Source organism: Equus quagga, chromosome 16 (assembly GCF_021613505.1).
Source record: "Equus quagga isolate Etosha38 chromosome 16, UCLA_HA_Equagga_1.0, whole genome shotgun sequence".
NCBI classification, from domain to species: domain Eukaryota; kingdom Metazoa; phylum Chordata; class Mammalia; order Perissodactyla; family Equidae; genus Equus; species Equus quagga.
The window spans coordinates 3,402,466-3,422,620 of record NC_060282.1 but is presented as its reverse complement, the minus strand read 5'-3'; the positions used below and the strand labels follow the sequence as shown (position 1 = coordinate 3,422,620).

The window sequence follows — 20,155 nt, the reverse complement described above, 5'->3', positions numbered from 1 at the left end:
TCCGTGCCCCAGGATCCTTCTCTTCGTGCCCCAGAATCCCTCCTTCCTGTGTCCCACAATCCCTCTCTCCATGGCCCAGAATCCCTCTCTCCCACTGCAGTCAGGATGCTCCAGTTGCCACAATAGCTGGGACCGGACATTGATGGCTGGTTTTCTTCCCTTGCTTAGGGACGAAATCAAATAAACACTACACTTGAGCTGTTTATATCACTCCAAGCTCATGCCTAATCTTTGTCAAGAGTTTGTAGCGAAGCCTTCAGTCCTCTGTAAACAGCGTACACGGTCGCTGCGGTAGCACCCAACAAACGACAGCTCACTTAACTGTCGTCCACCTGGTTCCCTACGGCAAAGGGGACTTGTCTAAGCTCAGCGTCCCTGACCCCTTGCTCCATATCAAGAATCGTTTTCCTGTGTGTAAAACTCAGGGAGTAAAGGCACATCATCCTGGGCTTGAGTTAACAGCTTACGGCCAACTCACGACGGAAGGTCAAAACTCAAACTTTCCAAAGTTCTGTGCCCCATTCCTGGGCGGGGGCATTTGGGAATGCGGGGAGATTGTGTAGTTGTGTGTGCGCTGGGGGGTGCTCCGCATCTGCGGGGCGAGCCCAGGGATGCTGCTAAACACCCTGCAGTGCACAGGCCGGCCCCACGGCAGCCACAACTGCAGCCCAAGATGTGCATGGCGCCGAGGTGGAGAAGCTGTTCGTGGGAAGCTTTCCCCATGGGAAGGTTTGAGGGCTCCTCTTTGCGAGGTGATACGTAATGGTGGGGTGTGGAGAGCGGTCAGGTGATAGCGCTTGCCAGCTGAGAAGAGAGCCGTGTTGGAACAGAAGGCGGTGTGAGACATGGATGAATGCCACCCTCGCCAGCCATTTACACGATGCCAGCAAGAGCAAGGACGCCGGACACGCGTGGCTCCACTTTACTGTCTGGTTCAGAGAGAGCTTCATTTTCACAAATTATGAAGTTTTACCCCAAACTACCCTTCTAAAGAAAGCAGAGTGCGTGAGGCTGTTGGGAACGTGGTCCAGCTAGTCCGGTAGACTGATGCTGGTGTCTGCCTTTCAGTGCCCATGGCAGTTCCAAAGACGACCGCGGAAACGCTCAAGCACAAGATCAACCCCTCGGCGGGAGAGATCTTCCCGCAGGCCGTCGACGTCCTGTTGTACACTCCAGGTGAGGAAGCCTCTCCTGCGTGTTGCTGCGGCCTTTGCAGCGGTCTGGTAGGTGTGCGTCGGTGTTCAGGGGCAGCCCTGCGGCGGAGGCGTGATCTGGGAGGCTGGGGACCAGGTGCTTTTCTACTTTTGGAGGCAAAACCCTGAGCGATGAAGTCAAAGTGTTGTGGCTGCTCCATAAGCGTGAGCTTGTGAAGGCCAGAGCCGGGGGAGCCCACGAGAGGTTGAGGTGGGGGAGACGCTTCACGTGAGTCCCGCTCCGCAGCCGCCATCCCATCCCCTCGTGCAGCAGTTCACGGTCTGCACAGCGTGTGTGCTCGCCTTCTTTCCCTGGTGGTCATCTACTCGGACCCTGTTGTCACTGGGATAAAGGGCCTGCCTCTCAGGTTCTCGTCTTAGCAGCCGTGGACGTGTGACCTCGGCCGATCTCATGTCTTACCAGATGGTCCTTTTTCGTTGGGGCGGGTGTCCAGTCTTCCCCCTGTGCAGAGGTTTCCTGGTTCCCCACAGGCTGCAGTAGGATGGTGAGAGGAGAGGGGAATTGGTGCTGCCACGGGTCTAAGTGTAAGCGGAGAGGGCCGTTGGGTTACAGGTTTAAAACCGTCAAAAACACATCTGTTGAATTCTCACTCGTGAAGGATTGCAGCGGGAGGGTTTCTCCGAGGGTTTGTAGTGTTGGAAAACGGAGGAACTTAGTTCTAGGCAGAAAAGCACCTTGAAACCCAGTCGCTTTGTTTTCAGCTCGTCCATGTCTGAATAATGAGCCGTAAGCGTCACCGCTGGGCTCCTGGTGTCTCCTTTGCGCTTCGTGGTGAGTGACTTCATGGAGCTAACGGTTCGCAACCGTGGAGCTTACGTTTCAGACGGGCAGGTCGAGGCCTGTGGCAAAGCAATTCCCCAGCAGGAGAGGAGAGTTTTCTCTTCACTGAGCGTCCGGAAGAGCCAGTAAAGCAAGAGATGGCATGTGAGAGAGAATAGAGCGCAGTCAGGCCTTGTCCTCTGGAGGCCCACCTGACTGATCCACTCAGGGCTCTGTGGACTTCGCCAGACACCACAGATAAGACAGTGTTCATCATGGCATCTGAATCAAGGAGTTTTTAAGTTTTTTTATTTTATTTTTTGAGGAAGATTAGCCCTGAGCTAACATCTGCTGTCAATCCTCCTCTTTTTGCTGAGGAAGACATCCATGCCCATCTTCCTCTACTTTATACGTGGGACGTCTACCACAGCATGGCGTGCCAAGCGGTACCATGTGTGTACCCGGGATCTGAACCAGCAACCGCAGGCTGCCGAAGCGGAACATGCGCACCTAACCACTGCCCCAACAGGCCATCCCCTAAATGAGTATTTTTAGATCGAAGTTAGTGTCCCTTAAATTAAAACTGGCTCGAGGGGCTGGCCCCGTGGCCGAGTGGTTAAGTTCACCGCTCCGCTTCAGCGGCCCGGGGTTTCACCAGTCCTGATCCTAGCCGTGGACCTAGCACTGCTCGTCAGGCCACGCTGAGGTGGTGTCTCACATGCCACAACTAGAAGGACCTACAACCAGAATATACAACTATGAACTGGGGGGCTTAGAGGAGAAGAAGAAAGGAGAAAAAAAAAAAAAAGAAGATTGGCAACATGTTAGCTCAGATGCCAATCTTTAAGGAAAAAAAAAACTAAACTGGCTCAACTCTGGGCTTCCTGTCGTGCTGGGCTAGGTCATTCAGACCAGCCAGCCCTCTGAGAACATCTAGAAGGGCCAGGCAAACTATAAGAAACAACCATGAAGAACAGTGGGGCCCCTTTTCCTGTGGAGTGGCTGCTGATTCTGGAAGTAGTGACTGGAGCTGAGAGCTGAGCAGAGCTTTGGCTCATCCTGCGGGGTCAGAGGGGCAAAAGCTGGAGTCAGGCCCGTCGAGGAGGGGAGTACGGTCCTCCCACTAGCTCTGGGCCGGGACTCCGGGCTTACCCGGGAGTGAAGGAACTAGCTCGCAGACCCTGGAGCCCCGCTTCCAGCAGCTCAGTCTCCCGAGGCCTGAGAGTGTGTCTCAGAGGGGCGAGATCCCCCCCAGGGGGCCAGTGGACCAATGGAACGGACGCCCCAGAGAGACTGACAGTTACTCCTCCTCAATTTATGACAAAGGTGGTGTTACAGAGCAGGGGGTGGGGGAAGGACGTAAACGGTGTTGGGACATTGTATGGAAAAGATGAAACCTGACCAACTGCACCTTAGATCACCACTCTGTCAGTTCCAAGGGGGCCGAAATCTAGATGTGAAGGGCAACGAGCAAACAAATAAAGAAAGCCCACAAACTTCTAGAAGATAATATAGGAGAATATGTTCATGACCTTAGGGTAAGGAAAGAAATTATATACAAAAAATACTAGGCATAGGGGAAAAGGTTGATGAATTTGACCACATTAAGGAGTTTAGAAAGACACTTTTGAGAGAGTGAAAATGGTAGTCCCGGCCTAGGAGAGAATATTTGCGACACAACAGAACCCACAGGGGCTCATGTCAAGGATATAAACAGAATGACTACAAATCAAGGAGAATAAGATAATTCAAAAATGGACGGGACATCAGTGCTTCACAACACAGCATGTCCACGTGGCTGATTAAAGCCGTCAGCCTCATTTGCAATTAGGGAACCTCAAATAAACCACAAAACCCAAAATCTTTATACCATTTGAGTGACCAAAGTGAAAAAGACTGCCAGCACCCATGCTGACGAGGATGTGGAGCAGGAGGAAGCCCGCCACGCTCCCGGCGGGAGGGGACCTTGTCAGGACACAGCGGGTCCTGCCCAGGCTCTCCAGCGACCCCCCTCCCCTTTCTGTCCTGCTGCCACCTGCCCCTGCTCCTTCTGTTTCCTCCACCTGAAACTCTGTCTCTGATGAATTCTCACGCGTCCTCCAGGTCCTGGCTCAGGGAAGCCACCCCAGCCGTGTGCCCTCCTGATTCTGTCTGCCTGGCTCTCTTGTCGGAGACAGCTCGCTCACAGACTCTAAGCAGCGGTTCCGGTCGTGCTCACCTTTGTATCCTGGGCACCTAGCGTGGCACCAGGCGCTTGGCGGGTGCCCAGCAGTACCTGAGTAGTGGCGTGAATCACCTGCTGATGCATCAAAGGGGTTTCCTTTAAGTGCTTTTGGGTTGCTTCCTTTTTAGGGCATCTTGATCCAGCAGAAAAAGTTGAAGATGCTCGCCCCAAACTATGGTGCGCTCTGAACGAAGGCAAGGTGACCGTATTCGATGCCTCCTCTTGGACGATCTACCAGCACTGCTTTAAAGTGGGCACTTCTAAACTGGTGAGTAAGGCAAGCAGCAGGAAATGCCTGTGACTGTGATTCTGAAAAACGAATGTGTCAGCCAGGACCCCGCAGTAGGACACACGTTATTCCACAGCATCACTCAATTCTTTTTTTTTTTTTTAATATTTTTTTTTCTGCTTTTTCTCCCCAAATCCCCCCAGTACGTAGTTGCACATCTTAGCTGTGGTCCTTCTAGTTGTGTCATGTGGGACGCAGCCTCAGCATGGCCTGATGAGCGGTGCCATGTCCGCGCCCAGGATCCGAACCGGTAAAACCCTGGGCTGCCAAAGCGGAGCGCGAGAACTTAACCATTTGGCCACGGGGCCGGCCCCTTAAATGCTCTGATTTAAATGAGCAGGTAATGACTGGAACCACAGCCCGCTCGGAAATCTAAAAGTGAGTTTCCCCATAATGTAAAGTGCAGTGCCGTATTCTCACGCTACTTTCCCAGTAATCTAAAGCAGATACTTGGAATTATTTTAACGTATTTGGGGCTGAAAATTAAGAATAACTTAAATCAAATTTGCATATTATAAACATCTGGTGGTTGAGAAACCTTAATTCTTTGAGCTTTTGGACTGATTACTTTTTTTAATTAAATAAAGTTTTATATTGGAATAGTTTTGGCTTTACAGAAAAGTTGCAAAGACGGTACAGGGAGTCAGTAGGCCCCGCCCCCACTTCTCCCCATTGCTGGCATCTTTGGTCACCCTGGTGACGCCTGTCACGATGACACTGGTGCATTGCTCTTAACTAAGCTCCACACGTTATTTGGATCCCACCGGTTTTTCTACTGATGTCCTCCTCTGTCCATGTGACATTTAGTCGTCATGTCCCTGTAGTCTGTTTGTCTGGGACAGTGTCTCAGACTTGGTGTTTCATGATCTGCACAGTCCTTGAGGTACCCTGTAGAATGTCCCCAATCTGGGTTTGCCTGATGCTCTCTCCTGACGAGACTGGGGTTGTGGGTTCTGGAAAGAACACTGAAGAGGCTAAGTGCCTTTCTCCTCACATCCTCTCAGACGTCCACGTGGCCTCATGGGTGAGGTGGACCCTGATCGCTGGTGGCTGGCATCTGCAGCTTCCCGCACTGTGGCGCCCGCTCCCCCGCCCCGTACCCTACTGTAGAAGTGAGTCGTGGAGTGCAGCCCGCCTGGGGAGCGGGCGGGAGTGGGCGTCGAGGTCCTGGAGGGGGAGGAATTCTCCTCTGAGAGAATCCGTCTCTTCTCTGTGCACTGGTTCGCTGCTGCTCCTGTTCCTGCTTCAGCCGCAGGCGCTCTTTCAGGTGGGCCCTGTGTCCCTTCCACATGCCTCATCCTCTTACTTGTTTTCGAGGCTGTCCTTATTTTCCGGCGTGACAAAAAGCTCCAGGCCCATCTCGTGTTTTCTCTGCCCCCAGAATCAGCCATTTCTCCCTGGAGCCCTGGCTCCTGAGACTGGAGGATGGTAGTTGGAACCGAGATCTGGGCGAGGATGGACTAGCGTTTCATCCAGCTTTCTTAAATGACAACGGCTGGTGTTTGTGTCAGGCCACACGGGTTTCGGGCGTCTTTCTCGGAGCCCGATGAAGTTGGCGTTGTTGTCAGTGGCCTGACTTGCCCGGGCACACAGTGCTAAGTGGGAGCCATAGCGGGACCTGCTCCTCCTGGAAGGTGCTAGAGCTTCAGAGGCACCTGGTTCCAGGGAGGAGGCTGAGGCCGCGAACCTTTTCCTGCCAGCAGGTGGCAGCAGGTGGCACAGCAAGTGGGAGGTGGGGCCTTGATGGTCCACCGTCCCTGACTCTTCCCTCCCTGCCAGGCGGCCATGGCAGGTCCTGTCAAGCTGCGTCGAGCGGTTCTTTTAATTCCTGCCTCTAGATTAGAGAATCTGTAACAGCGCCTGAGAGTGTAACAAGTCAGGCTTTCTCCCAGGCCCAGATCCTTGTACTCTTGGGAAGGTGGGTAGTTGAAATGTGCATTCGTGTAACGTAGGTTGTTATGTTCCACGCCCGGTCAGGAGAGGGTATTACATAACCCCAGTCGATTATGCTGACCCATGCAAAACAGCCCTCACCCAAGAATCCACTGTCACAGTTTAGACCAACGGCCGTGAGTGCTACGCGGAGTCAGCTGCCTGCTTGTGGGCTTCTCCGGGCCACACACCACCCGCTGCAAAGAATGTCGTACATTCCACACGATGTATAAGTTACCCACGTGCACCAGGGCCCTAAAATGGACCACACCTGGAAGGGTTCACGCGAATTCTGGGGTCTCCAGGGGAGAAGCCATCAGCAGGTTTCTTTTGGACCAAAGAGGAGGTGCGGCTCCTCCGCTGGGGCTGCCTGTGAACTCAGTGACTCCAGGCCGTCGTTTATGATGCCATCCCACCTTTCAAAATACTCGCACATCTGCTGTCGGGGGGCTTCATCCTGTTCAAGACCCTCTGAGGGTGTGAAAGAAGCCACTGTCCCAAGGGGTCTTCCTAGGGAAATCCTCGTGCCCTACTCCTGTAACATGAATCAACCTTATTTTCCCCACGTTTAATGTGACGTTTAGATACCTAAGTGTTAGGCATCACTTAGTATCAATTTCGATGGCCAGGTTCCATCATCTAAAACTAATGTGACACTCTGTGGCACAGTCTGTGCTTTCAAAGCTGCTGTGAAAGAGAGACTGTGAATTCAAACACACATCGCTGAGAGGATGGGGATGGTTCTTAAGTGCCTGAATGGCAAACTTCACACATTAGCAAGAAAATAAGTCACTAAATCGTTTTCCCCCATAGTCAAATAATGAGCCTCAGATGATAAAGTAACAGGATCCAACAACAGACATTAGTCAAAATATTTACAAAAGACTAATAATGCCTTAGACCAAGCAAAAAAACAAGAAAGAGAAATTGAAGAGATAATTCTTATTCTAAATTTAATTTTTTTGTGTTGTCTTAGTTACAAGCATTTCAAAGCCTTTTTAAAAATAGAATAACTTAAGATCCTCGTTAAAATCAAAAGGCTGCGTTCTGTAGCCGTCTCTCCTGCCCACAATAGGCCAGGTAACGTTTAATGAAAGTGATAAGTTATCCCAATTATGTGCAAGGATCTTCCTACTGGTTTCACAGAGATGTTTTGTACCATTTAACAAGAAAGAAATGGATAATTATCTCAAGAAAATGCTACCTCCTCTGAAATTTGACATTCAAAGTAGTTTAAGATATCGTTGGGCCACTAAAGAAAGACATTTTACTAAAATTATACCAGTCCTCAGGTAGATGCTAAAAAGAAAGGATTTTTTTAAATGAATAATTAATTCTGAAATTAGCACGTTAACGTCTTTTTCTAAATTATGGGAATGTTTATCAGTAAAATTAAAGCTATCAATTTTTGCAAGCTCTTTCTTCTGCCTTAAAGTACAGTTCAGTGCCACCGGCACCGATTACATCTGATGTTAGATGTAGCCTTACCCGCCCCCAACGGGACATAACTTGCACTCTTTGAAATCTACTCGTATTTGAGAATCTGAGGCATCTGTTCGGTTACCAGTAAAGCAGGGCACATACCACGGGTGAAGACAGGAGAGACGATCATAAAGTAGCCAGTGAGGTGCTGGCTGACCGTCGGCGCGACACGAGCTCAGGTGAGGACGACGTGGGGAGTGCCTCTCAGGTGCGACTGGATTGGCCAGTGTGCAGGCAGACACAGCTGGGTGTCACATGTTTGTGTGGCTTTTATCACTCTTTAGTGTTTTCATCCTTAATTTCTATTTCAAAAAGTCTAAAAATAACCCCTGGTTGTTGACTTTGCTGAGCGGGAAACCCCTCGAACGCAGTCTAGCTGCAGAGTGCTGGCATTTTTTCACTGTCGACAGTCGGTCCCCATTATTTGCAGATCCCATGTCTGCAAACTCACCTACTTGCTAAAATTTATTTGTAATCCCCCAAAATACGGTGCTCTCCTGGTTATGCATAGCCATGAACGTGCACAGAGCGGCGCAGAACGCAGGCTGCCCGACGTGCGTGTTCCCTGCTGAGGAACAAGGTGACACCTTCTTGTTGCAGCTTGTGCTGTGGATGAGGGTCCTTTTCATGGCCTATTCAGTGCCGCGTTCTCTGCACTTCTGTGGTTTTTATTGGTGATCCTGCTGTTTAAAATGGCCCTGGTGCGGAGCCGCGGTGCTGTCTAGTGTCCCTGAGGCTGCAACGTGCCCCACAGAGAAGACACGTGCCCGAAAAGCCTCGTCAGGCGGGAGTTACGGTGCGGCTGGCTGTGAGCTCGGTGGGAATGAATCAGCAGTGTATATAAAATAAGAGTCTGTAAACAGAGACACACACAAACAAGGTCACGTGCGGACGTGACAGAATGTGACCAGGGGCTAAGGATCCTAGCTGCAGGTGCCCTCGCAGCAGCGGTTCAGCATTCGCTGGCTCAGTGCTCGCAGTGAATCTACAGGCCGTGGGGTGACTGTTTCTGATGTCCTCTTGGCCTCCCGTTAGAACTGCATGGTGATGGCGGAGCAGAACCAGGTGTGGGTCGGCTCGGAGGACTCCGTCATCTACATCATCAACATCCACAGTATGTCGTGCAACAAGCAGCTCACCGATCACCGCTCCAGTGTCACGGATTTGGTTGTGCAGGACACAGCGGAGGCGCCCAGGTACGGCTGGGCCCTGCCAGGGGAAGGGACCCTTCGGCTCTTGGGTGGGTCGGGGCCCCTGGAGGGAGGGTTCACAGTCGCTGTGGGCGATCACCTACAGGGGCTGGACCGGGCACGGAGAGTGAAGCGGGTCTGTAGAAGTCAGGCGACATTCTCGTCTGTTTCGGGTCCTGGGTGCAGAGAAGGGCCCATGTCCGGGGTGGGCGTGGTGGTCAGTGGCAGCCGGCGCTCGGCCTTCCTTGGCTTGGCTTCCAGTGGTTTGCCCGCGATCCTTGGTTGTAGACGCAGCTCTCAAGTCGTCCGTCTTCACACGGCCTGCTCCCTGTGCGTGTGTGTCCACATTTCCCCTTCTTACAAGGACGCCGGTCAGGTTGCATCAGGGCCACCTGTTGATTTCCTTTTAACTTGAATACTTCCGTAAAGGCCCTATTTGCACATCAAGTCCGAGGTACTGGGGGTTAGGACTTGAACATATCGTTGTGGGGGGACACAGCTCAGTGTTGACCTCATTCCCCCCCCGTCTATTGCACTAAGAACATCGGCTTCCTGAGGCAGGTGCTGCGTCTGCTCCGCTCTCTGCTGTGTGCCCCACGCCTAGAACAGGACCAGCGCGCAGCGGGTGCCCAGGGCAGACTTGAGAACCAGGAGGGGCCCCCGTTTCCCTCTGTTCAGGAAGCAGACGCTTAGTGAGTGTGCGAGAGGTGCCAGGTCACTCACTTGGTACAGGTGGCCATGGCTCCAAAGCTTTTCGGCTGCTTCTCTCTGTGCCACCCTCCCCCACCCCCTTGTCCCCTTAGTTTCAGGGGTGCCACTGGTTCCCAGCCAGGCCCAGGTCAGGGGGATATAAACTGAGCCCGACCAGGAAGTGGCGGGCCGTGGGCTGCACTGTCTAGAGCCCCACCCGTGAGCTGCCAGTCACCCACGCTGCGCAGGTGAGTGAGCTTGGAGAGCACGTGCGAGGGGTAGATTCAGTTAACGGCCACGTTACAGTTCTCTTCACCGACACCTAGCGGAGCCGGCAGCCTACAGTGATGGGCGACAGCGGGCGTCCTCAGAAAGCCCCTTTCCTGGCCGGCCTGGTGGCGCAGTGGTTGGGTTCTCACGTTCCGCTTTGGCAGCCTGGGGTTCGCTGGTTCGAATCCCGGGTGCAGACATGGCACCACTTGGCGGGCCAGGCTGTGGTAGGCATCCTGATTATGGAGTGGAGGAAGATGGGCACGGAGGTTGGCTCAGGGCTAGTCTTCCTCAGCAAGGAGAGGAGGATTGGCAGTAAATGTTATCTCAGGCCTAATCTTCCTCAAAAAAAATCAAAAAAATTTTTAAAAGGCCTATTCCTGCTGCGTCAGTGACATCTTAGCTAGGCCTTGTTCCACCACATTCGTAGTGTGTTTGCACGTCACTTACTGTCTACCGTGTGCATGCCTTCTCTAATGGTAATTTTGTTCTTTTCTGGATTAAAACGTCTACAATGTTGTCAGGGGCCAAAATTTGATATTCTTTACACCGCCAGGGAGGTGTACTCGTGCAGCGTGGATGGGACGGTCCTGGCATGGAACGTGAGCACGCTGCGGGTGACCAGCAGGTTCCAGCTGCCGAGCGGCGGGCTCTCGTCCATCAGACTGCACAATGGCCGCCTGTGGTGCTGTAAGTCCTGGGGGCCCCGCCGCCAGAACTGGAAGCTGACCCCTGCACTAGGACGAGGAAACCGAATGGGAGCTACCGGCCTCTTTCATGCTTTCCACATTTCCAACTTTTGTTTTAAAATTCTGGTTCCTTCTCTGTGCTCCCTGGCTCCCCACGTCCCTGCGTCCCTCTTGATTGTGCTGTTTCTCCAGGGCTCCCCTACGCCTCCCCGAGGCGCCTGCCGCTTCTCCAAGTGCTGGCCTCTCTCCCGTGTCCCACTCATGGTGAGAACACAGCCCAGGTGCCCCCAGGAGTCGTCACTGCTCTTTCTGGAGCCCTTGGGGGCCCTGCCATTTGAGTGCAGGCCGGAGGGCACACTTGTCAGGAGCGTGCCGTGTGCTCACCTCTGCCACTCGCAGCACAGACCCCAGGGCGGGGCTGTCTGTGGGACCGAGCTGGGCGTTTGTCTGGCGTCTGACTGGAAGGTGCAGCGGCTGTGCCCGGTGGCTTGTGTTCTGCATTGCTGAGCATCGCAGAGCACAGCTGTCTGCACTTTGAACTGTTCCCTGGCATATATACACCGGATAACATGGGTGAGAGTGTGAACACATTTTCTCTAATTCAAGCATGTGTTACGTGTGGTAAAATGCACAAACGTTGAGTGTACAGTTTGTTGTGTTTCGACAAAAGGATCCACCACATAACCACCCAACAGTCAAGACGCAGGGGACATCCATCGCAGCTGCGTTCCTCGGTGCTCCTTCCAGGCAGCCCCCTCACAGGGGAACGGTGGTTCTGAGTTCTATCCCTAGATTTGTTTTGCTTGTTCCTGAACTTTCTATAAATGGGCTCTACAGCGCGTGCTCTTCTTCTGTGGCTCTGTTCAGTCTACACAGGATTCTGAGGATTCATCCGTGGCCTTCCGAGTTCCCAGCTCCTGCATTTTATCGCTGAGCAGTACTGCACTGTATGAATTTACTACATTTATGCTAGTCTGGTTATCTTTTCTCTGGTGGGTGGAACTGGGTTAATGGTGTTGAACCATTTGAGAAACCGTCAGCCCCCTTCCAGAGCACTTGCTCCATCTTGCATTCCCAGCACAGCGCAGGAGGGTTCCGCTCCCCCTGCCTCCTCACCGGAGCTCCTCTGGCTTTGGTTGGAACCATGCTAGTGGCTAGCATGGGACCATGACGTGACGTGGCATCGCGTCGTGGCATTGATTGCGCTTCCCGAGGGCTGACGATGGGGAGCATCTTCCCATGTGCCTTTTGCCATTTCGGTATCTTCTTTGGAGAAGGCCTGTTCAGATCCTTTGCTCATCAGTCGATTCACTTTTAATGCTATGATGATATGGTTAGGAGTAAGTGTACTGTTGCCTTCTTTCTGTTCCGTTTTCCCATCTGTTCTTCGTTGTTTCTCCTCTCCTGCCTTCTTTTGGACTATTTTAATATTCGTTTTAACCTTCTTTGTTGTCTTGTTAGCGCTACATTTTTTGTTTTGCTGTTGAGTGGTTGCTCCGAGGACGGAGTCTGCGGCCGGACCTCATCGCAGTCTCTCTCAGGTGACGATCACACCACTTCCTGTTAACGTGAGCAGCTCAGAGCAGTCAACTTAATTCCACGTACCTCTTTCTGCCCCTTGTGCTGCTGTTAAATGCAGGATTTTATTTCTAGGATTGTGATAAACCTCATAATATATTTTTTAAGTTTTTGCTAAGTACTCCACAGTCTTTCAAAGAAAGTAAGAAAAAGTTTATTTTTGCCCATATATTGACCGTGTTTGGTGAGCTTCGTTCCCTCTTCAAACTCAGGTTTCCATCTTGCATCATTTCCCCTTCACCTTAAGAATTTCCTGCAGTATTTCTTACGATCTGAGTCTGCTGAAAACAAATTCCAGGCTGACAGTTCTCATTTTCTCCCCACACTTTAGCGATATCATTCCCCTGTCGTCTCTGTGTGTTCCTGACGAGCAATCTGCCATCGTTCTTACTGTTCTGCTCAGTTAGCGCGCCCGGCTTCTGGAGCGGCGGTTCTTCTCTGGTTCCGTGAGCTGGACTACCGCGTGCTTGGTGGGAAGGGCTTGTGTTCATCTCGCTGGCAGTGCACTTTCATGAATTTGGGGGAAATGCTTAACCACCATCTCTTCCAATATTTCTTCTGCCCACTCTCGCTCTCCGTCTTCTCGGATTCTAGTTACATATATATGAGACCATTGGATAACGTCTTACAGGTCTCGGGCAGTGTAATAAGTTTTTCATTCCGCTTCTCTCTGTGCTTTGGTTGGCTAAGATCTGAGCCTTTCTTCTCCTGTGTCCTGTCTGCTGTTAGACCTATCCCGCAAATTTTCACTTTAGTTCTAGAACTTCCATTTATTTTATTTTTTTGAAGAACTTCGTTTGTCTGCTAAGTTCTTCATCGCTTCACCCTCCTCTCTGTATCTTCCCGTAAGGTTTGAAATGGATTTGTAATTGTTGGTCTGAAGTCCTCGTCTGCTGGATCCGGGCTCATCTCTGGGTTTGCTCCTGTTTACTCGTTCCGTCTTGATCTCTAGTCACGTCTTAACACTTCCTGTGTGTAGTAGCTTTCATTGCATCCTGGATATTGTCACTGACACACTGAGGAGGCTCTGGATCAGACCCTTCCTTATGGAGCATTAAGTGTAGTTCTAGAAGATCCTTAAATAACTGGCGAATCATCTTGATCCTGTGTGGAGGCTTGGTTTTAGGCTTCTCTGGGGTGAGTACATCTCAGTTTTGATCTTTGTCCTAGAGCATAACCCTCAGTGCTGGTGCGCAGTCTTTGTTCTCACAGCCGGGCCCTTCCAGGGTTTCGAGGGGATGCCCCAGGTGTCTACCGAGCCTTTCTAACTTGGATGAGCCGCATGCTGAACTCGTCTCTCTGTAGCGCTGGGGAGCACTGAACGCTCCTCCCAGGCCTTGTATGTTCCAGTTCCACTTTCTGTTGTCTATACACAGTTTAGGAGTCAGCCGAGGACTTGAGAATTTATACATATATTTTGGGGCTCCCTCATTCTGGGGATATCCCCCATTTCCAGCCACACTGGCAGCCCCACACCATTACCGTCAGCCAGGTTGGACTGCTGCATACTGCGAGAACTTTATTCCTCAGGGAACCTGGGGACCTGTGCACCTCGCTGACTTGGTTTCTTTTCACCCAAGGATTGTATCCCTCAGCTTTGGCTGACCTCCAGACATGTGTGTGTGTGTGTGTGTGTGTGTCCACCCGTGGATGCATTTCGGACTAACAGAGCTGACGAACCTTGGCTGAGAGGTGTCTGTTAGATGCAGTGAGGGAGCTAACAGGTGAGAATGAGGATGGGCAGCCTGGCCTGAAGGACGGAATCTCGTTTATGCTCTAAGTTAACTGAATACAGTAAGTGGTTTTCTATTTCACAACATTAAGAAAAGTACAAGAAGAAAGTAGTTTCTTCGGGTGAAAGAGGACATTTGCCTGTGAAGTGTTGTTCCAAGTCTTCATCTAATCAAGGACAACAAGCTGGAGGCTCGGTCACTCAGACGTCATCCGTTCAGACGTGGAGATCACGCCAGTGTCTTTGCTCGTCCAGGCGTCTGTGGGCACCAGGGCAGAGCCTGGAAGAGTGTGGGGCAGACGGGCCAGCTCCGCTCAGTCCTCCCAAGGCCCCAGCAAGGGGAACCTGGGGAGCCTGACTTTCCAGTCACACTATTTCAGACCCGCTTAGTTGTCCCCTAAGTCTGGATGGGAAGCTACCCTCGCTGCAGGCACCCCAAGCCTGAGTGCCCCTCAGAAGGACGTGTGCTTGGGTCGTTTCCTGGGAGGGAGGTGGACGTGCGTTCCCTGTGCCCTGTGGTCGGAGGTTTGCATCTGTGAGGTTGCTGGTGCCCCCTGGCTCAGGCCGTGGCCTTCGTGTGCATTCGGGTTCAAATCCAGGCTTTGTCACTGGATGGTTAGTCAGTTTGGGCAGGTCCCTCATGCTCTTAGAGTCTGTTTCTTCATTTGAAAAGTGAGGTGGAAACAGCGCCCTTCCCCCATGAGAGCCCACCAACAGCTAAGAGATGCCAGAGGCAAAAGCCCTGTCGGCCTCGAAATGTGACGAGTGGGGGGCTGGTGACAGTGACCCCAGAGAGCAGCCCTGATGGCGTGGGCGCCGAGCCCCTGTACGCTGACCTGACTGGTGAGAAGGGCTACAGAAGGACAAGTCATGAAGGGGGATGAGCAGTGGAGTGGCCGAGGGGGTCTCCCGTGGGGAGCTTCTCCCGGACAAAGCCCCCCCAGGTGCTTCTCCCTCCTACCGCCCCACGGCAGGGGCCCCAGGAGCCCCTTCCCTTTCTGTGCCTAGCCCGCCTCGGGGACAGCGATCGCTCGGCCACATCCCCGCCCCCACCTGCTGCTCCGTGTGCAGCAGGCTCCCCCAGATGTTTGCCCCTCCCACTTCGGTGTGTGAACTGCTCCCCTCCGCCAGCCAGGCCCCTGCAGTATTGGCGCAGGTCAGCGACTTATCCAGAGCCTGGAGCGGTTTGAGAGCTGCTGGTCGGCACCGACGAGGGGCCCCTGTGGGCGAGGAGACCGCTGAGGGCCCCAGGGTGGCAGAAGCACCTCTCCAGAGGGCTCCCTGCCAGCCCAGGCATTCCTAACAAGCAGCAGCATCCAGAAGGGCCTGTTAATGAGTCCAAGTGGATAATGGCCTGTCTGGATAAAAGGCCTCCCATGGGAGGCTCGTTTCTGCATGTTAGGTCTCAGGGAAAACCACGTTTAGCCGGGCTCAGAAGCAGGAAGAGAGCTGTGGTGGTGGGCTTTCGCTTTCCACGACTGCAAACTCAGCCAGGCTTCCGAGGCCTCGGGGCCCCTTCTCCGTCCAGGCCGGGTGCCAGAGGGGGACCTGCAGTTAGCTCAGCTGCGCCAGGAAGCCGAGCAGCATGGGGGTGCGCCCCTTCTGCCTCGCAGGCTGGAGTTCCTTGGGCGGCTTGGCTGTGGCTGGCCCCGCCCTCCTCATCCAAAGGCTCCCCCGAGGGCAGGCTGTGTCTTCCCGTCCCATCTCTGCGGTGCTGGCACAGCGGCTTTAGCACATGGGGGCAGGGTACATGTGATAAAACCTAAGAAAGGACAGCCTTGCAGCTCGGCCGCCACTCCTTGAAGACGACGCTCCGTCCCCTGTGCACCTGATTTCACATCCTCTCTGCAGCCCTCATCCTGATGACCCGGGGCTCTCATGTCACGGACACTCTGGGTTTGCAGAAGGACATTGTGCTTCAGTGACTCACGGAAACAGACGGACAGAAGCGCGAAGACACAGATGTGCTCCGGAGGCAGGGCCCTGTTCCGTGACTCTCAGAATGGCCAGCACGGTGAGGGCTGCCTGCGGCCTCAAGGGAGAGGAGACCGACGATGACGTGGCAGGAGAGCCTGGAGCTGCTGCGGCTCCTCGCCGGGTTCCCGAAGCCTCGGGAGAGGGCACTGGATCTGGCTGTTTCCTCCTCCGTCAAGACAGGGCCGCCGGCCTGGAGGGTCGCTGCGAGGGGGAGCGTTGGTGACAAAACGCGCAAGTGCCTGGGCTGTGCAGGAGCCGCCGCTGGCACCGCGTGGCAGCACAGTTACGACTGCGGCTCCGCTCAGAAGATGTGGGGGGAGCCAGCGACCTTTGCAGCTGTTCTTCCTCAGCTTCAGACTCGCCCTGCTGTCCCTCACTCTCGCTCTTTCCCCCCCGCAGGCACCGGGAACAGTATCGTGGTTGTGTCAGTGAATGGATTTCCCCGCCAAGAACTGAAGATCGACGAGAACTTAGGAGGGATAAGCACCTCCTTCCTTGGCTTCCAGCTCATGCCCGAGGTACCCAGCAGTGTATGTGTGTCGCGTGTGCAGCGCTGGCCTGCCACCGCCCACACTGTGGTTTCTGTCTCAGCAGGAGCAGCTCTGGGCGGCGTGTGCCGGATACGACGACATCTACATCTGGAGCCTGAAGGACCTGGCCGCGTCCCCGGAGAGGGTTCCCCTTCAGGACTGCTCCGAGATCAACTGCATGATCAGGGTGAAGAAGCAGGTAAGGCGGGGCTGCGCCCCCTCGAAGAGCACCCTGCCAGGCCCTGCCCTGGCCTGGCCTTGTCCGCTCGAGCCTCAGTTGCCCTGGGCCTGCCGGCAGAGGCCCTGTCTTGGGAGGATGTGGATTTGGGGTGCACCCTTCCACCCAGTGTGCTGAGTACAGCACTGTGCCCCCATGAGGGGTCTCCTTTCCCCGGCCGGGCCACGTGTGGCTGATGCCCCTCCATTTCTTCTTGGCAGATCTGGGTGGGCGGCACGGGGCTGTCACAGGGGAAATCCAAAGGGAAGATCTACGTGATTGACGTCGAGAGGAGGACGGTGGAAAAGGAGCTGGTGGCCCACACAGACACAGTGAAGACTCTGTGCTCGGCTGAGGACAGATACGTGCTGAGCGGGTCGGGCAGGGAGGAAGGCAAGATCGCCATCTGGAAGGTCGAGTAAACGTGGGTGAATGTGCGGAGTGGAGCTGTGCTCTGTGAGTGAGAACTGTGTGCCCTTGGCTGGCTTTCTGGAGCTTTCCCAGAGAAGGCAGGCACCGGAGCCAGTCTGGGCCCCGGGAGGCGGGGTGTGTCCCCTGCAGGTGGCTGTTGTCTCTCTGCCTCAGTTAGGAGACCAAGGACAACGTGCTTTCTTTCTTGGACCTTCCTGATTGAACGGTACCCACAGCGTTTCAGGCTGGGGTGCTGAGTTCTCAGGCAGGCAGCTGGATCACCTTGGGATAAGCTCTGCTGAGAAGTTACCCTGTGTGTTGTCTAGAAAGTTCCAGAATCCACAACCAGGGGCCAGCTACAAGCAATTTAACCAAATCAGGGTGACCTGCAGACCTCGTGCCCCTGGTTTTGCCTCTCCTCTGCTTCATTCATCCAACAAATACTGCTTAACCGGCTTTACAGGAGCCCTTACTGCCTCGCACTGACTTCTTGTTTCCAGCAAAGCTCACGAGGAGGGCATTTTAAAATGACCACTCTGTGGCGGAACAGGTTTGTGCTGCCTTTGCCATCCCCCATCAGAGCAGGTGACCAACGTCTGCCCAGGGCGGGGGCAACTCTTGACCTAAGACTGTCTGGACAAGGGTTGGGCCAGCTGAGGCAAGCTCTGTGTTTTTCCTTTTCCTTTTCTTTTCAATGCAAAATTTTTATAATGAAGAAACCTAGAGAGACTTTTTTCTACCAAAGGTCACAGACAAAAAGTTCCATCGTATGTAGTTTTCCAGTAAAGTTGCTGCCACCTAAACTTCCTTACCAGATATTAACGTACGTTTCCACTCCATTTGCCTGTGTGCACACCACACGTGGCTCGGTGGATGGTGCTTTATAATTTAACTGAAGATGATCTCATTAGCTATAAGTAACTAAATATTTGCAAAAAAAGCCTTTTGCACATTTTTACTCTAATATTGGGATATCATTCCTTAAATGTCCAGCAAGGGAGGTTTTGGCATGGATGCTGGACCCGGAGGGAGTGTCTACCTGCCAGCACCGTGGGAGGGCCTGCACTGTGCCCCGGGGACCCCTCATGAGCTCAGCTGCAGAGGGGCTGCTGCACCCTTGGCCCTGGGCTTTTAGGACTCAGTTGGATGGCGCATGAGCCCTCGCGCCCCTGAGAGGTCTCTGAGGGTGTCTGTCAGCCCCCCAGAGCAGAGCCAAGCTTCAGAAGCATCTGTGGTGTCTCAGAATGAAAGTTTTGGCCAGGTCTGTGGCTCAGTCTACAGGACCCGAATGTTCTGGAAGGTCCAGATTGTGGAACGACGTTTTGGGGCGTTCTGGGAATGTGGTGCAGAGAACAGCTAGGTGGACTAGCTCCCCGACAGTCGGTGCTTCTCGAGGGTGTGTTCCCCCGACTCCTAGAAAGAGGGGAATTCTGCTTTTGTAAACATGTGCAAAGTTACAGTAAAAGCCAGTCAGAAGTACACATAAGTTATTTAATGCCAGTCCACATGTAACCAGGTATTTTCACCTTGTCGATAATAAATTCTTTTGTTAATAAACACTGCTATCCAATTTCCTTACTTTATCCAACATTAACTAGTGGGAGCGATCTTTAAAATAATACAGGACCATTTGGGATTTGCTCTGAACTCATTCTAAGCTCCCATCAAGTTATTTTAATGCAAACTTTTCATTTCCTTTATTCTTGGTGATAATTCCTAAGATCGTATTGGACAGTGATTGCATTTAAAACAACTGGCGCAGAAAAACCAGCAGCTTTTAGGAAATGGTCATTTATATGAAAGAGAAAACAGAGGTTACAGTGGCGTTAACGGGGATAAATGGGCTGGGGTGGGGGGGTTCTGTGTTTATGTAAATAGACTCTTGGTGGGCTGGGGGGGGCCTGTTAAATGAAAAGGGCACTTTTATGCCTTCTCTGTTTCCTCTGAACTTTGGAGAGATTCCACGATGAATGATTTGTTGTGGGAAAGCCCAAAATGAGCCGGAATTCATTAACCACGGGACGCATTCCCTGCCTTGGCTTTAGAAACCCGAATTAAACTGGTACCAAAAAGTCTTCACCTTGAACTAGAAGCCAGTCTACGTTCATCCAGTTCCAGCTCTCCGGCCGTATTTCAGACAACAGAAGAGCAAGCTTGCTTTGGGGGCTGGCCCTGCTCCCACAACACCAGTCCAAAGCTTGCCCCGCTCCCCGCATTGCTGCAGAAGTTGTAAAGATGATCACATGACGACATTTTTATGGTTTATCTCAGAAGATGTGAATGCGTCGGCTGCTTCCTGGTGACAGCCTTGGAATTGGATGTGATTATAACATCTGAATTAAAAATGCATGACTTTTGTCCGTTTCTAGAAGATTCCTTAGGAAGATGAAGTGGCGCTTTCTCCACATAGCCAGGGAGGGGCATGGTTGGAAAGCCAGGCAGAGCTGCCCCGCTGTCTCTTCTGCCTGCAGATGTTTGTGTTTTTGCAGCAGTGCCGAGGGATCCTGGGAGCCGGGAGTGAGGCAGAGGCCCGTGGACCATCGAGAGCTGCTTTCTCTGGCCCAGGCTGCTGCTCGGCTGCAGCGCGAGCTTGAGCGAGCACGGGACTCCGGGGCCTGATTGGGCCTAGCTGGGACCTGGTCACGTGACCCGACTCCCTGTGAAATGGAGATGGTTCCTTCTGACTGGGCTGGTTTGGAGACTGAGAAGGGCACTCCACTGCGAGGCCTGGGAGCAGCTGAGAGAATATTCTATCCTGGTCTGCTTGCTGGGCTCTTGTGAAAATACTAAGAGCGAGCAAATATAAAAGCGATAGGTACTATGACAGGTGAACAGGGGCCTCAGAAAGACTCGTCCGTGTCCCAACCCTCAGAACCCGTGAATGTGACCTTATTCGGAAAAAAGATCTTTGCAGATACAATTCAGTTAAAGATCTCAAGATGAGATCATCCTGGATTAGGTGGGCCCTAA

General features: G+C 52.9%; 1 protein-coding gene across 5 annotated transcripts in view; it reads left to right on the top strand.

The window, feature by feature from the left end:
- The window catches only part of DENND3 (DENN domain containing 3), a 60,138-nt gene extending 41,396 nt beyond the window's left edge, over window positions 1-18,742 (top strand). For 3 of the 5 annotated variants that reach the window (XM_046642356.1, XM_046642360.1, XM_046642359.1), the window contains 4 exons: window positions 1,069-1,176; window positions 4,327-4,466; window positions 8,937-9,097; window positions 10,608-16,099. In XM_046642356.1, coding sequence (XP_046498312.1) covers window positions 1,069-1,176; window positions 4,327-4,466; window positions 8,937-9,097; window positions 10,608-11,247 — 1,049 coding nt within the window. In that variant the 3' untranslated portion in view covers window positions 11,248-16,099. Of the gene's footprint in view, window positions 1-1,068; window positions 1,177-4,326; window positions 4,467-8,936; window positions 9,098-10,607; window positions 16,100-16,426; window positions 16,546-16,618; window positions 16,757-16,995 lie in introns of those variants that run through there. The other 2 variants (XM_046642358.1, XM_046642357.1) reach the window with 2 other exon arrangements.
- The last annotated feature ends 1,413 nt before the right edge of the window (window positions 18,743-20,155 follow it).